The 17,912-nt window shown below is 40.7% G+C and overlaps 1 protein-coding gene across 9 annotated transcripts in view; it reads left to right on the plus strand.

Moving 5' to 3' along the window:
• The window catches only part of pex5la (peroxisomal biogenesis factor 5-like a), a 180,795-nt gene that overhangs the window by 96,281 nt on the left and 66,602 nt on the right, over positions 1-17,912 (plus strand). For 5 of the 9 annotated variants that reach the window (XR_016496854.1, XR_005053504.2, XM_090238642.1 and 2 more), the window contains 6 exons: positions 365-476; positions 6,311-6,526; positions 7,896-8,019; positions 8,801-8,894; positions 14,210-14,239; positions 15,907-16,002. Coding sequence is in view for 5 of the 9 variants with exons in the window: in XM_090238642.1 (XP_090094768.1) it covers positions 365-476; positions 6,311-6,526; positions 7,896-8,019; positions 8,801-8,894; positions 14,210-14,239; positions 15,907-16,002 (672 nt within the window). In the remaining 4 variants the exon portion in view is untranslated. The remainder of the gene's footprint in view (positions 1-364; positions 477-6,310; positions 6,527-7,895; positions 8,020-8,800; positions 8,895-14,209; positions 14,240-15,906; positions 16,003-17,912) is intronic. The other 4 variants (XR_016496844.1, XR_016496882.1, XM_036989311.2 and 1 more) reach the window with 1 other exon arrangement.

Consider the following 17,912-nt stretch of genomic DNA (forward strand, 5'->3'; position numbering starts at 1 on the left):
CATCAAGTGTAAAAAATACAATCAAGTTCTATTTTAGCACCTGGCTACGCAGACGCTTGTTGACGCGCACCAGACGTTTGGATGGAATTATTGAATGACATGTATGTGGTCAACGTGGGCAATGTGGTCAGCACTTAAAGGGTAAAACAGAACACTCATGAACTAGTGGGGGATTGGTAGGTCACGTCAGGTCGTGTCATCACTTTGTTTGAATTACATGATGCACTGTTTCAAATGGCCAATGAAGTGACACATCACTACTTGTTATCATAATGTCTCGGTCACGTTGACATTTCCAGGAAAAGGGCCAAAAAGGCATATTTTGTGTGTGATTTTAAGCAGTGTCGTCTGTTTGCACTTGCAGCTGGTGAGTGAGCAACAAGAGAGCCGCCCCCTGCTAAGCCCCTCCATCGACGACTTTCTCTGTGAGACCAAGTGCCATGGCGCTGCCCGCCTAGTGACTTCGAACACAGCAGGTACCTCCACCGACCTCCCTCTCCTCTCTGTCTACCCAGCCCCGACAGCTGTAGTAGCCGCTTCATGCATTGGCCATTGGCGTTTCATAACATGATGACCTATTTCAGACATAATAATAATAATAATAATAACAATAAAGCCATGTTGATATGACCCCCTTTCAAACATACCCTTATTTACAACTTTCTTGCATGTATACCCCCTTTTATACATATCAGTTTGAACCAGAAATTTGTGAGGGGTGGTGTGTTTTGTTTAACCATGGGGGGCGGGGGTTGGCTGTTTGCAATTCAAATAAGAGAGCTGTTAAACCCCCTCACTAACTTCAAGCATCAGCTGTCAGAGCAGCATACCGATCGCTGCAGCTGTACACAGCCCATCTGTAAATAGCCCATCTGTAAATAGCCCAAACTACCTGCCTCATCCCCATATTTAGTTTTTTTTCTGCTCTTTTACTCACCAGTATCTCTACTGCACATCCTCATCTGCACATCTATCACTCCAGTGTTAATGCTAAATTGTAATTACTTAGCCACTATGACTTATTTATTGTCTTACCTCCTCACTTAATTTGCACACACTATGTATAGATTTTTCTATTGTGTTATTGACTGTATGTTTTGTTTATTCCATTCCAACTCTGTGTTGTTGTTTTAGTCGCACTGCTTTGCTTTATCTTGGCCAGGTCGCAGTTGTAAATGAGAACTTGTTCTCAACTAGCCTACCTGGTTAAATAAAGGTGAAATAAATAAAATTAACAATGGAACTGTTAATGAATTGACCTGGAAAAACAGAGCTCCATTTTCACAGACCTCATATCTGTTTTTTGGTAACAGGGTATGTGAAAGGGAGTAACACTATATAAGTTGACTGAAGTTAATGTCATAGAGGACTACTTTAAAGTTACATCAGGGGAATTGTATTATTGTTTCAGCGTGGTCATCAATATTTACTCTACTCAATGCATAATACAAAGTTCTGACAACATACCGTAGCAATGTTACACGATAGCCGTATGGACACAGTCACAGAACGAAGCTCATGTAGCAGATTACCAACTCAGTTTTTACCACGTTATTAATTTAGACCTTAAACAACAACGACAACAGTCAAAAAAACAACAAACAAAAAAATGATTAAATGGAGGTCATCTCTATAAAGGGGTAGTTTATAGATGAACCTTGTCCTGCCTACTGTCAGAACCTACTGTTTGATCCAATAGGGTGAGAGGCCACCGCCTTCTGCTCGTTTTCAGTCTCAGTGTCTGAAATGATTAAGTATACAGACACGGCCAGTTCATTCTGTTGTTAGTGTGTCGAGGAAAGTACTGTAACTAAAAGCATGGGCTTTTTTTTCTGTCAGTTGTTCTAGCTAATGTCAGGAGTTACGGCGGTCTGATTCCCTGCTGTGTAGTCACACAGAGTAGATTGGGATGATTTAAAATTAGTCATTTAGACGATCGGCTCCCAACCGAAGGTCAGTGGCGCCGTAGAGAGTGAAACATAGGAAACAACAGTGACTCGCTTGTCAGTAATATCCACAGGTTGAGCTGTCACGATACAAAAGTCTAACACAAATTATCAACTCTTGACAATACCAATGGACAATTTTATTTCCAATAGGCTAGAAAAAAAAAACCTATCTTGCGAAAGATCCACTGAGACTCCATTCATTGTTCTCTTGAGTATCCCCAAACGTTAATGATGTAAATATTGTCATGTTTTTCACTTATATTTTTAACTTGTGTTTTATTGTCTATTTATCAATGCAATATCCATGTACTATATTTCAGTGTCAATGACTGCCATGTGGATATTATTACACATTTTGAAAAACGATTTACACAAACATGACTTTACCTGACCACAATAAACTGCAATAAAGAACGTTGTACCTGTAACTGTGAGATATTATGTGTTCAGATAGAATGTACACAGTATCTTCACTAAAAGTGAACTGACCACAAAATCCAACAGACCATGTCAACAACTGAAATATAAACTTTAACATGTCCATGACAATGTGGACTCAATCACTTCAATGACTCAATAGAGAAGCTCAGAACGCTACGATAGAAACGGTATACTATCCTTCGTATGACATACACACAATACACGTCAAATATGCCTTCCAGCTGGCAAGACTATTTGGAGACAACCTCATCATCTCAAGTAGCCTCAAGGTCATCTCAAGTAGACTCAAGGTCAACCATCTTGGTTTCTTTCAGGACATGGCTTTTCTCCTGACACAGATAACACTTCAGGCGACGTCTCCATCTCCCACAAGCGCTTCCTCTGATTTCTAATTGCATTCCTAATTTGAGGAGCACAGAGATATCAAGGAGCAGCACACACTAATTACCTTCAGATAACATTCAGAGGAGCATCCCGTTCGTTTATCATAAAACAGCAGTGTGTTATTTACAAAAGGACCTACGTGGACTTTCTTAAGTGTTCTGCACACACATTGTTATTTACAGAGATATGTGTGCACACAGCAGAGGCTGATCATGTCTGTAATTTATCCTTTATTTAACTAGGCAAGTCAGTTTAAAAACAAATTCTTATTTACAATGACAGCCTACCCCAACAACACTGGGTCAATTGTGCAAGGTCCTACGTGACTCCCAATCATAGCCAGATGTGATATAGCCTGGATTTAAACCAGGGACTGTAGTGTAGCCTCTTGCACTGAGATGTATTGCCTTAGACCACTGCACCACTCAGGAGCCCAGTTGTATGGTGAGGGAAATCACAGCAATATAATGCTAGCTCTTACAGATAAGCTAGTTGAGAACAAGTTCTCATTTACAACTGCGACCTGGCCAAGATAACGCAAAGCAGTGCAACACAAACAACAACACAGAGTTACATGGAATAAACAAACATACAGTCAATAACACAATAGAAAAAAATATCTATATACAGTGTGTGCAAATGGCATGAGGAGGTAGGCAATAAATAGGCCATAGTAGCGAAGTAATTATAATTTAGCAAATTAACACTGGAGTGATAAATGAGCAGATGATGATGTGCAAGTAGAAATACTGGTGAGCAAAAGAGCAGAAACGTAAATAAGAACATGTATTAAGATAGCGTTTTTTATTTTACCCCTTTTTCTCCCCAATTTCATGGTATCCAATTGTTGTAGTAGCTACTATCTTGTCTCATCGCTACAACTCCCGTACGGGCTCGGGAGAGACAAAGGTTGAAAGTCATGCGTCCTCTGATACACAACCCAACCAAGCCGCACTGCTTCTTAACACAGCACACATCCAACCCAGAAGACAGCAGCACCAATGCACCAGAGGAAACACCATGCACCTGGCCACCTTGGTGAGCACACACTGCGCCCAGCCCGCCACAGGAGTCACTGGTGCGTGATGAGACAAAGACACCCCTACCGACCAAGCCCTCCCTAACCCGGGCGACATTGTGCGTTGCCCCACGGACCTCCCGGTTGCTGCCGGTTACAACAGAGCCTGGGCACTAACCCAGGGACTCTGATGGCACAGCTGGCGCTGCAGTACAGTGCCCTTAACCACTGCGCCACCCGGGAGGCACTCCCTCACACTTTTACGCTAACAAACTAGGTTTAACAAATGCAAAAAAAAGCCACAGTTTAATACACAAAATTGTGCATTTACAAAAGGAACGACACGGACATTATTAAGTGTTCTTCACACACTGCAATTCAGCACCTGACAATAAACTAGCCTTTATTTGTTTTCATCTGTTAAATCTATCTATGCAGGTAGCCTAGTGGTTAGAGCGTTGGGCTAATAACTGAAAGGTTGCTATATCAAATCCCTGAGCTGACAAGGTAGAAATCTGTTGTACTGCCCCTGAACAAGGCAGTTATAACCCACTGTTCCCCAGTAGGCAGTCATTGTAAATAAGAATTTGTTCTTAACTGACTTTCCTAGTTAAATTAAGGTACTTTTTTTTTTTAAATAGCCGTCTTTCGGATGGGACATTAAACGGGTGTCCTGACCCTCTGTGTTCTCTAAAGATCCCATTCCCAATCTGGCCTTCATACCATCATGGCCACCTAATCATCCTCAGTTTAAAATTGGCTCATTTATCCCCCTCCTCTCCCCTGTAACTATTGCTGTAAATGAGAATGTGTTCTCAGTCAACTTACCTGGTAAAACAAGGGTTAAATAACTCAACATGGTAATATACTCACAATGTAAATTAATTTACTCCAATAAATTGAGTTTGCATCTGAGATGCCCCTTGACTTGGTAGTTAATTAAACTATTACAATTTTAGTAGACACTCTTATCCAGAGCAATTAGGGTTAAGTGCCTTGCACAAGGCCACAGACTGCTTTTTCACCTAGTTGGTTCGGGGATTCAAACCAGCGCCCTTTCGGTTACTGGCCCAACGCTGTTAACCGTTAGACTACCTGCCGCCGCTACCTTTATCAAAATGAAACCTGACTATCAAGACATCATTATTAAGGCGGGAAGGGCGTTTTCATTCTCATACTACAGGCTGTGAGTGGTTAAATGAACATGGACAAAAAAAGCCTTTACCATTAAGAAAGGGGTCCCTGTCCTTGTCCTTACCGGTCTAATGGTCTGGGATTAAATTGCTTAATTTACCAAACAGAAAAGCTCCGCCAAGGCTGCCTTAGCTGTCCCCAGTCTGGCCATCAAAGTATACTTAGATCTTCAGTGAGGTAGAGAAACTCCTGGAAGTACCTAACCAGGGGGCAACCGATGGAAGTAATACCCTTGACAAGGTATTCACTCAACAATGTGCAGAGAAATGTGAGGTAAAACTGTTACTGATTGTTTACCAGAGTTGCAAATAAAAAATGTGTGTAAATCAACAATGACGTGAAAAATTATGTCTCGTAATGAATCCCTCCTTGAGTCACTAATTTCAGAGTCACAAGTCTGTTGAGGAATGTTAATTAGGTTTGTCTTGACTGCTTTAAGGGAGATGAGTCTCTGTAAAGCAAAGATTTGAACTGATCTACCAAGAAGCTAAACTATACTGAACAAAGATATAAAAGCAACAATTTCAACGATTTTACTGAGTTACAGTTCATATAAGGAAATCAGTGAATTGAAATTAATTAATTAAGCCCTAATCTATGGATTTCACATGACTGGGCAGGTGCTCAGCCATGGTTTGGCCTGGGAGGGCATAGGCCCACCCACTTGGGAGCCAGGCCCTCACACTGGAGAGTATGGCTCAGCCAATCAGAATGAGTTTTTCCCCACAAAAGGACTTTATTAAAGATAGAAATACTCCTCAGTTTCATCAGCTGTCCGGTTGGCTGGTCTCAGATGATCCCTCAGGTGAAGAAGCCGGAGTTCCTGGGCTGACGTGGTTACATGTGGTCTGCGGTTTTGAGGCAGGTTGGACGTACTGCCAAATTCTCTAAACAACATTGGAGGCGGCTTATGGTATAGAAATGAACATTAAATTCTCTGGCAACAGCTCTGGTGGACATTCCTGCAGTTAGCAGGCTAATTGCACACACCCGCAAAACTTGATACATCTGTGGCAGATGTATTGTGTGAAAAAAATTCACATTTTAGAGTGTGCTTTTATTGTCCCCACACAACGTGCACATGTGTAATGATCATAATTTAACCAGCTTCTTGATATACCACACCTGTCAGGTTGATGGATTAGGATAAATGCTCACTAACAGGGATGTAAACAAATTTGTCAACAATATTTGAGAGAAATAAGCTTTTTGTGTGTACAGAACATTTCTGGGCTCTTAATATTTCAGCTCATGAAACATGGGACCAACACTTTACATGTTGCGTTTATATTTTTGTTCACTATAGTATGATTTCCCCCTCCAGTTCTGTCCTCCACATTGGACCTATTGGACCTCAGCGAGCCCGGAGAGAGAAGGAACAGCAAGCAGGACAAGAAGAGCCCTCTGTTGTCACGTGGGGACGGGCCTAAGAACATGCCTCACCGGAAAAAGACGACGGACGAGACCGAGCTGATCCAGGTGGATGTAGAGCAGACTGTCCCCTGTCCCCACACTCCTGAAAGAGTGTCACTTGACTCAGGTACACTGGGGTTGGTAGTAATTTAGGCAGGTTACGTTAGTGTTCTTGGGCACAGGGACTATGGTGGTCTGCTTGAAACATGTTGTTATTACAGACTGGGAGAGGTTGAAAATGTCAGTGAAGACACTTGCCAGTTGGTCAGCACAACCTCAGAGTACACGTCCTGGTAATCCGTCTGGCCCTGCGGCCTTGTGAATGTTGACCTGTTTAAAGGCCTTACTCACAGCGTCTGCGGAGAGAGTTTTACCAGTAGCAGTAGTCTTGGTCCTGGTTGGATAGCTCAGAGCATCTGCTCTTTCTACCAAGATGGTTTACCAGTAGCAGTAGTCTTGGCCCTGATTGGATAGCTCAGAGCGTCTGCTCTTTCTACCAAAATGGTTTACCAGTAGCAGTAGTCTTGGTCCTGATTGGATAGCTCAGAACATCTGCTCTTTCTACCAAAATGGTTTACCAGTAGCAGTAGTCTTGGTCCTGATTGGATAGCTCAAAGCGTCTGCTCTTTCTACCAAAATGGTTTACCAGTAGCAGTATTCTTGGTCCTGATTGGATAGCTCAGAGCGTCTGCTCTTTCTACCCAGATGGTTTACCACTGAAACTATTGTCAATTTATAGTGATTCCTCATGTCATGTATGAGGGATTGACTATAAACTCTCGATGGCGCTTGTCAGGATACATTTTTGGTTTGCCCGACTATAATGATCTAAACTGGCTGTTGGACCACAACTATGTCCCTCATCATGTTTAGTGGCCATTGTCACTTTCAAGTATGACTAAACAAACAGCTGTGTAGATGAAGACTTAGGTGCAGGTTTAAAGGATGATCTCTTACAGCCAATAGTTACGCAGAATTTACTTTGTATCATGTCGTCATGACTACCTAATATCTAGAGCATAACTCATTGCCATTTTCATAACATTAAACCAGGAATGGTATTAACCTCACGTCCCCAGTCTCCTAAACGCTTAAACAACCTTGCCACATTGAAAAGTTTCCCTTATGAAGTCCAAATGAGTTTCCCTTATGAAGTCCAAAGGAGTTGACCTTGTTCATGTTCAAGATCATCCGAAGGAGGATCAGGCAGTAAGTAATGAACAGATCATCTTAAAATAGATTAAGAGGTAACAGACGATTAGTTTCCCATTAGCAAGTTGAGGAGGTTAAAGCCTTTTACTCTTCAACTGAGTTCTAACAATGCGTAGCAAGTCAGACAATGCTTAGTTTGATTAATTAATGACATAGAGTTTCATAATAACCCTGGGTGTCATTTACAAGAAAAACGCATGTCTCTGTCATGGATCTGTCCAGTTGGCAATTTTATTTTATTTAGCTTGCTGTTAAACTGATTTCTCTGTGATTGCTCTTTTCAGTCAACATTGCCTCTCCTTTGGAGAAATGGGAGGAGCTCAATGTCCACACTGAACGAAACAGCAGCAGAAAGTGGAAATTGGAGAGACGGGGTTCATCGAAAAACTCCTCCAGTGAACTTCTGTGGTAAGTAACCTTCATGCACCTGTTACATCGATGTCAGTTACAAATCTGGTAAGTTGCTGTGTCTTTGCACTATACTCTACACCAGTGGTTCCCAACTCCGGTCCTCCAGTAACCCCAAAAATACATATTTTTGTTATGGCCCCGGACAAGAACAGCTGATTCTACTTGTCAACTAATCATCAAAGCCCTTGACAAGTTGAATCAGGTGTGTTTGTCCGGGGCTACAACAACATGTGTGCTGTTGTGGGTACTGGAGGACCGGAGTTGGGAAACTCTGCTCTACTCACCACTTCAATATCGCTCTTCACTTTAATTCACTTGAATTGTGAAGTAGTTCAAAGTATGAGAGAATATTTTTACCTAAGTGGGGCCACAATCATAGCTATTATAATGACGGTAGTCAGGCACCCCCGCCTCTTTTGTGCATGCTGAAAAGGTCATCTAAAGGACATCCCCTCCCTATTCACTAGATGTCTGCCTTACTGTATATACTGCAGGTGGTATTGGAAATGGTCATTATCACAGAAAAGGTAACCAAAAAACACTCATTCAATTAATCTAGTGTAGTGCAGCCCATTGCTTAAGAGCAGTCGGTCGCTATAAAGACGAAACCCTGAACAACCAGTACATTGGAAATAAAGAGCCTTTCAGAAGGTCTGCACACTGTTGAAGCATCATCAAGAAAGCTGAAGAAAGTAAAGTGCTCTGACTTAATCGTGTTTAGGGAGTAATTAATGCATGTATTATTGATTCAACTGTCCTTTCTGTCCTTTCTCTTTAGGTCCATAGACTGCAAAACGCAATCAGAGCCACCCTCCAAGAGCTCTTTGGAAGTAAATACCATAGCAGAGGCCGAGCCAGCTCTGGCATTTCAAGTAAGTGCCTTGGCTATTGAGTCCTGAGTAGTCATTGCTGAGTCAGGCCATTATTGTCTCTTCCGTCTGCACTTGAAATCAACAGTCCTTTGAAGTTGAAAGCTTTTTACCTAAAAAGTGTATTGTTTTGATTAGAAGTGTCTTAGGCTTCTTTGTGACATGTTGAGAGGATTCTACTTTGTTTGATGGAAGTTGATTGGTACTAGGGTTGTAAAACAACCTGCAATTTACCTGCAATTTGGGTCATTTTGGAAATGAATACGTCAAGTTTGTAATTTATACTTGAATAACTTTTTAAGAAATGAATGAATATAAAAAATAATGGATTAATGTGCTGAAGGCAAAACACAACACAACTATATTTCTAACATACTACTGATTCTTATTCTTATTATTATTATTATTATTCTGCCTGCTCTGGCTATTAAACAACTCAGGCTATTAACATGAAAACAACTTTCAAATGTGCAGACTGCCCCAGCTTAGATTCCTTGAGAAAATATTTTTGACAGTATTTATACTTTTTGTACTACAACAATATTTAAATGAGCTCCCAATGCATTTCAATGACAATAAAAGGGCCATTGATTTACATGGGGGAAATTTCAGCCTGGTCTCATACACTAGTTGTAACATAGTAAAAGTAAAGACAATACACTCATATTGGTGTGATATGCTATGTTTGGTATGGTTACATAAGACAGAAGTTTACTTTATTATATGAACATATAGCAACCCAAAGGTTTCGGGTTCGAATCTCACCACGGACAACTTTAGCATGTTAGCCACTTTGCAACAATTTTCTCCTTTTTTTAACTACTTTGCAACTTCTTAGTTGCATGTTAGCTAACCCTTCCCCTAACCACTTAACCTTATCTTAACCTTAACCCTAACCCCTAGCCTAGCTAACGTTAACCACCTAGCTAACATTAGCTTAATTGGAATTCGTAACATCGTATGTATTGCAAATTCTTGACATATTGTACGAATTTCAATTTGTAATATATAGTACAAATTGTCATTCGGAAACATACAGTATCATACGAAACAGATAATGGACATCCATAAATGAATACATACCATACAAAACGTAGCATATTATACTAAATGGAGGAGATAGATTTACATTTACTATGTTATGTCTAACCCTGAGTCCAGGTTGAACATTTTGGCACGTTTCTCCTCTTAAACTTTAAACTATCAACACTAAACCAAAGTTGAGATGTTCCTTGCATTCCGATTTTTTTTATGCCAGTTATGTTTGTTTTTTTACTATAACCATTTCAAATCTGCATAAAATGTCCAAGCTAGAGACACAAAACCAACTTTCTCATGGTCAGGCTATCCTAACGTCAAATTCTTCAAAACTATAACTATATAAATGTGCACAAATTTGCATAAAATAACTCACCAACAGTAACTAGAAACACCAAACCCACTTTTACATGTTTCATACTATCCTGTCTTATCCTATCCAATCAACCGATCAACCAATCAAACAATCTTTCCATTTACCTACTTTTTCAACTATAACCAGTCACCACCATTACTACTGCAGTCACTACCACTACTATAACCTATTTAACAACCATACATACTTTAAAACAAGCTAGCAAGCACACCACATTTTCTTCTGGAAATGTACCTTTCTATTTTGTTCTAAATATTTTTACTACCGTTCAAAAGTTTGGGTTAGGGTTAGAAATGTCCTTGTTTTCCATGAAAACACACATGAAATGAGTTGCAAAATTAATAGGAAATATAGTCAAGATGTTGATAAGGTTATAAATAATGATTTTTAATTGAAATAATAATTGTGTCCTTCAAACTTTGCTTTCGTCAAAGAATCCTCCATTTGCAGCAATTACAGCCTTGCAGACCTTTGGCATTCTAGTTGTCAATTTGCTGAGGTAATCTGAAGAGACTTCACCCCATGCTTCCAGAAGCACCTCCCACAAGTTGGATTGGCTTGATGGGCACTTCTTACGTACCATACGGTCAAGCTGCATAGTTTGGAGCTGTGCTTTGGGTCATTGTCCTGTTGTAGGAGGACATTGGCTCCAATTAAGTGCTGTCCACAGGGTATGGCATGGCGTTGCAAAATGGAGTGATAGCCTTCCTTTTTCAAGATCCCTTTTACCCTGTACAAATCTCCCACTTTACCACCATCAAAGCACCCGCAAATCATCACATTACCTCCACCATTCTTGACAGACGGCGTCAAGCACTCCTCCAGCATCTTTTCATTTTTTTCTGCATCTCACGAATGTTCTTCTTTGTGATCTGAACACCTCAAACTTAGATTTGTCTGTCCATAACACTTTTTTCCAATCTTCCTCTGTCCAGTTTCTGTGTTATTTTGCCCATCTTAATCTTTAATTTTTATTAGCCAGTCTGAGATATGGCTTTTTCTTTGCAACTCTGCCTAGGCCAGCATCCCGGAATGGCCTCTTCACTGTTGACGTTAAGACTGGTGTTTGCGGGTGCTATTTAATAAAGCCAGTTGAGGACTTGTGAGTTGTCTATTTCTCAAACTAGACACTCTAATGTACTTGTCCTCTTGCTCAGTTGTGCACCGGGGCATCCCACCCCTCTTTCTATTCTGGTTAGAGCCAGTTTGCGCTGTTCTGTGAAGGGAGAAGTACACAGCGTTGTACAAGATTTCTTGGCAATTTCTGGCATGGAATAGCCTTCATTTCTCAGAACAAGAATAGACTGATGAGTTTCAGAAGAAAGTGCTTTGTTTTTGGCCATTTTGAGCCTGTAATCGAACCCACAAATGCTGATTCTCCAGATACTCAACTAGTCTAAAGAAGGCCCGTTTTATTGCTTCTTTAATCAGGACAACAGTTTTCAGCTGTGCTAACATAATTGCAAAAGGGTTTTCTAATGATCAATTAGCCTTTTAAAATGATAAACTTGGATTACCTAACACAACGTGCCATTGAAACACATGAGTGATGGAGTAGATTTTCCATTTAAAAAATCAGCTGTTTCCAGCTACAATAGTCATTTACAACATTAACAATGTCTACACTGTATTTCTGATCAATTTGATGTAATTTTAATGGACAAAAATGTGCTTTTCTTTCAAAAACAAGGACATTTCTAAGTGACCCCAAACTTTTGAACGGTAGTGTATATCTGTGTATTTTTCACGAGTTTCTAGTGGATAGACCATATGGCTCAAGAGAAAATAGCCTAATTATCGAAACAATCTTTGAATCAACAATGACATAATTTGCAATTAACTCTGCAACTCTTCCAACGATTGAATTTTTTCACAACTTCCACCAGTTCAGCACCATGACATTTACAACAAACATATGACATCTCACATAATAAAATAAATAAAAACGTGTACAAAATAAGTGCCTTGCGAAAGTATTCGGCCCCCTTGAACTTTGCGACCTTTTGCCACATTTCAGGCTTCAAACATAAAGATATAAAACTGTATTTTTTTGTAAAGAATCAACAACAAGTGGGACACAATCATGAAGTGGAACGACATTTATTGGATATTTCAAACTTTTTTAACAAATCAAAAATGGAAAAATTGGGCGTGCAAAATTATTCAGCCCCCTTAAGTTAATACTTTGTAGCGCCACCTTTTGCTACGATTACAGCTGTAAGTCGCTTGGGGTATGTCTCTATCAGTTTTGCACATCGAGAGACTGAAATTTTTTCCCATTCCTCCTTGCAAAACAGCTCGAGCTCAGTGAGGTTGGATGGAGAGCATTTGTGAACAGCAGTTTTCAGTTCTTTCCACAGATTCTCGATTGGATTCAAGTCTGGACTTTGACTTGGCCATTCTAACACCTGGATATGTTTATTTTTGAACCATTCCATTGTAGATTTTGCTTTATGTTTTGGATCATTGTCTTGTTGGAAGACAAATCTCCGTCCCAGTCTCAGGTCTTTTGCAGACTCCATCAGGTTTTCTTCCAGAATGGTCCTGTATTTGGCTCCATCCATCTTCCCATCAATTTTAACCATCTTCCCTGTCCCTGCTGAAGAAAAGCAGGCCCAAACCATGATGCTGCCACCTCCATGTTTGACAGTGGGGATGGTGTGTTCAGCTGTGTTGCTTTTACGCCAAACATAACGTTTTGCATTGTTGCCAAAAAGTTCAATTTTGGTTTCATCTGACCAGAGTACCTTCTTCCACATGTTTGGTGTGTCTCCCAGGTGGCTTGTGGCAAACTTTAAACAACACTTTTTATGGATATCTTTAAGAAATGGCTTTCTTCTTGCCACACTTCCATAAAGGCCAGATTTGTGCAATATACGACTGATTGTTGTCCTATGGACAGAGTCTCCCACCTCAGCTGTAGATCTCTGCAGTTCATCCAGAGTGATCATGGGCCTCTTGGCTGCATCTTTGATCAGTCTTCTCCTTGTATGAGCTGAAAGTTTAGAGGGACGGCCAGGTCTTGGTAGATTTGCAGTGGTCTGATACTCCTTCCATTTCAATATTATCGCTTGCACAGTGCTCCTTGGGATGTTTAAAGCTTGGGAAATCTTTTTGTATCCAAATCCGTCTTTAAACTTCTTCACAACAGTATCTCGGACCTGCCTGGTGTGTTCCTTGTTCTTCATGATGCTCTCTGCGCTTTTGACGGACCTCTGAGACTATCACAGTGCAGGTGCATTTATACGGAGACTTGATTACACACAGGTGGATTGTATTTATCATCATTAGTCATTTAGGTCAACATTGGATCATTCAGAGATCCTCACTGAACTTCTGGAGAGAGTTTGCTGCACTGAAAGTAAAGGGGCTGAATAATTTTGCACGCCCAATTTTTCAGTTTTTGATTTGTTAAAAAAGTTTGAAATATCCAATAAATGTCGTTCCACTTCATGATTGTGTCCCACTTGTTGTTGATTCTTCACAAAAAAAATACAGTTTTATATCTTTATGTTTGAAGCCTGAAATGTGGCAAAAGGTCGCAAAGTTCAAGGGGGCCGAATACTTTCGCAAGGCACTGTATGTATTCACTAAGTTGATGGGTTATATCAAGGATAATGTTTTACACCTTTGTCATTCTATTTTTAATATTTAAAACATTTTATTTTATTATTTTTGTATATTTTACATGTTATGAAAATTACTTAAAATCCTTAAAAGTAAAAAAAAAAAAAATCTGTAGTTTACTGGTACATTTCTAAAGTTACCAGTAACATGGCCTCCCTTTGCAACCCTAATTGAGACGCATGCAAACCATAATTCCAGTCACTGTACTGGATCCCTGTGATGTGACTGTGTTTTAACCCGCCATCTTGTGCTAACACCTCATATTCTTCCATTACAGCTCAACAGACAGTATATTAGTGGAAGACATGTAAGCCCCTCTACGCATCCTTTCCTATAATATCAAAAGACATTTGCACTGAACAGACAACATCACCACAGAATCCAAAAACAGAAGAAATATGTGTTGACGGTTCACAACAAGGGTAACGTTTTAGATGACAAAAGTAGTTCAACCGAGAGGGGTCCATGTTGGCTTTTTAAATTGTTCCTTTGTGGTGCTCTGAGGTCCAAATGTCGAGCGCTTCCCTCCTCAGTGGCCGTGGTCTCTATACAGGTTAGCCTGAGACTCCTGTTACTATCCGACCATTATTAGATGAATAGATCATGAGTAATTCAGTAGCCTTACTCTGAGCCCATTCAAGCACACAGTGTATCTCACAGAGACCGGCTAAGCAACCTCTAAATAATTGATTTTGGATTAAAGATGGCCACAGAAGATGGGGAGTTATACTCAAACAAACGCTACATTTGTTTCACCCCAGGGGAACCATTGTAAGTCAACGACAGCGATACTGTAAACAGCGGCTTTGGTTTCCTTTACCTGGCAGGTGGTCACGCACGCAATAGGTTGACAGAGGAATGATGTCAAATCAAAAATAAATAAAACATTAATTTGTCACATGCTTCGTAAACAACAGGTGTTTCGTAAACTAACAGTGAAATGCTTACTTACGGTCCCGTTCCGATTAACACAGAGAGAAAAATAGAAAGATGATAATGCAATGAATAAATACAATGAGTAATGATAACTTGGCTATATATGAAAAAAGACTAAAACCGACTAAAATCCTTCACACCTCCCTACAGCTTTCCTGTACCACTGGGCCTTGACATTTTGCACACAACAGCATGTAGAACTGCTTGGAAAGCTGGGAAATAAACTTTAGACACTGCACGTTTTTAAAGTTTTTTTCCTTTTTACCATTTTAAATGGCATGACGTAGTAGGCAACATTAAGCGGGGGGAAGCTAATTCTCTGGAGGCCATTAATATCTAGATAAGCCAACTTCAATTAGACCTCGCATAAATCGTGTCCTTCTAATGGCCAGCTATGGAAATGGAACATGGAATGTTACAGGTAATGGCTGAGCTGACACCGGGTTTTACAGAACAGATTAGTCATCAGAATGTGACAACCAGGCAGCTGTGGCAGTGGGAGGCCACTGACTTGCGTTCTACCTGAGAGCTACAAAATGTCTCCCTGTATGGAACATGTACTTCATTTTAATTCCTTGGTCTTCATAATTGATTCCCTAGCCTTAGGCTACAAACATCACCAGTTACTCTAGTAATGCACTACATCCAAACACATTACGCTATTTCAGCACAATTGATATTTGGTACCAGTTTTGCTAGATATGTTGCGCAGTCACAAAACACGTATACATATACACAAAGGACAACACATGTAGAAATGCAAACTAGTCCACTTCTTTTCAAAAGCAGCATGAGGCATTGTCAGATGCTATAACAATGCTACCATCAGCACATTTCAGGGTTATGAGCATGTCAAAGGCTTTGCCGAGACAGAGATATTTACCCCTCCCCGGGGAAGGCAGAGATGGCTGACCCTGCACCCCTCTCTGTCTGTCTGTCTCCTCTCCTTTCGCCTGGCTGTGTGTGTGTGTGTGTGTGTGTGTGTGTGTGTGTGTGTGTGTGTGTGTGTGTGTGTGTGTGTGTGTGTGTGTGTGACAGGGCCGTTTGAGTAAAGAGCGGTTCGGTGGCGGTGCCCTCCTGTCCAGAAACCAGTCCCTGGAGGAAGAGTTTGAGCGAGCCAAAGCAGCTGTGGAGGTAAGAGGAGGGGGATTGAGTTTGAGCGAGCCAAGGCAGCTGTGGAGATAAGAGGAGGGGGCTTGAGTTTGAGCCCACCAAGGCAGCTGTGGAGATAAGAGGAGGGGGATTGAGTTTGAGCATACTAAGGCAGCTGTGGAGATAAGAGGAGGGGGATTGAGTTTGAGCCCACCAAGGCAGCTGTGGAGATAAGAGGAGGGGGATTGAGTTTGAGCACACCAAGGCAGCTGTGGAGATAAGAGGAGGGGGATTGAGTTTGAGCATACCAAGGCAGCTGTGGAGATAAGAGGAGGGGGATTGAGTTTGAGCACACCAAGGCAGCTGTGGAGATAAGAGGAGGGGGATTGAGTTTGAGCCCAACAAGGCAGCTGTGGAGATAAGAGGAGGGGGATTGAGTTTGAGCCCAACAAGGCAGCTGTGGAGATAAGAGGAGGGGGATTGAGTTTGAGCCCACCAAGGCAGCTGTGGAGATAAGAGGAGGGGGATTGAGTTTGAGCGAGCCAAGGTAGCTGTGAAGGTAAGAGGAGGGGGATTGAGTTTGAGCATACCAAGGCAGCTGTCGAGCTAGGGCAGTGGCGGTCATGAAATTTTATCAGCCGGTAACTGCCATGCAAAGGTAACATTAACATAAATTAACATAAATACGTTTAGCATCTCTGGGCTTCCACGCATAGTCTACAAGCCACCGATGCAGACTTTTGGAACATCTACATTTTAAAAAGTCTAATACATCCATTTTAATATAGCCTACATCAGGGATAGGCAACACTGTTCCTGGAGTGCCACAGTTACTGCAGGACTTTGTTCCAACTAGAAAAACCCCACCTGATCAACTGAGCTAATTGATCAGCTCAGTTATTGACTAAATTCAACAACAAACAAAAAAAAAGTCAAACATGAAGTGCATGAGGCACTCCAGAACCATGGTTACCTACCCCTGGCCTACACCGTCACAATAAAGCCATGATTTATTTTAAGCAGGTTCTAAAGAAACATTATGACGTAGCCTATTTCAGAAGAACAGAATAGCATACTCTGAGTCGTCCTTCTGTTAGGCCCTGATCTGGCTATGCCATATGGCTGTGGGATACACTAGTTCATGTAGCAGAATAGTATACTCTGAGATGTCCTTTTGTTAGGCCCTGATCTGGCTATGTCATATGGCTGTGGGATACACTAGTTCATGTAGCAGAATAGTATACTCTGAGATGTCCTTTTGTTAGGCCCTGATCTGGCTATGCCATATGGCTGTGGGATACACTAGTTCATTTAAGTAAAGTTTTTTATTTTTAATGTAGCAGGCAAGATTTGCTTATAATTCCTGTTGCATTATTTTTACAAAATGATTTCCAAGGGATGGCACACATTCTGCTATTCTGCGTTAAGCTGTTTACATAGTGATAACTTGAAACAGGTTCTCCTATGCTTAATTAGAGTTATTTATGCAACGTTAGTTTTAAAAACCTTAGGCTATATGTTTTGATTACTAATAAATTGTAAGGCTGCATGATGCGACTCCAATGATGATTTAAAACATTTTGCATGACAGGCCTGTATTTGATCTGCTCTGTTTCCTACGCAGGCTTCACACACTTACATCAGTCTCTCATTCACAATTCAACAAGCTTTATAATATATATGTTATAATATTTATATATTTATAATATATTTATAATATTCCCACCCAACAGACAATTCTAAATGTAATATGTTCTTTACATATAGCCTAATATATGTGTGGAATGATTTTTGATTTAGAATGGCTCACAAAAAAAAAAAAATAATCCGTAGCCTCGAATAGCGAATGGAGGAAGCGGTTCCCACGGTTACGTTTTGAATATGCCAGGTAAGCTACGCCAGTTGTAAAGCAGATTAATGTGCTTAAGTTGAACCCTATCAGTCCCTATCAG

The sequence above is a fragment of the Oncorhynchus mykiss genome, chromosome 1 (assembly GCF_057628025.1).
Source record: "Oncorhynchus mykiss isolate SJ-2025 chromosome 1, ASM5762802v1, whole genome shotgun sequence".
Taxonomy (NCBI): domain Eukaryota; kingdom Metazoa; phylum Chordata; class Actinopteri; order Salmoniformes; family Salmonidae; genus Oncorhynchus; species Oncorhynchus mykiss.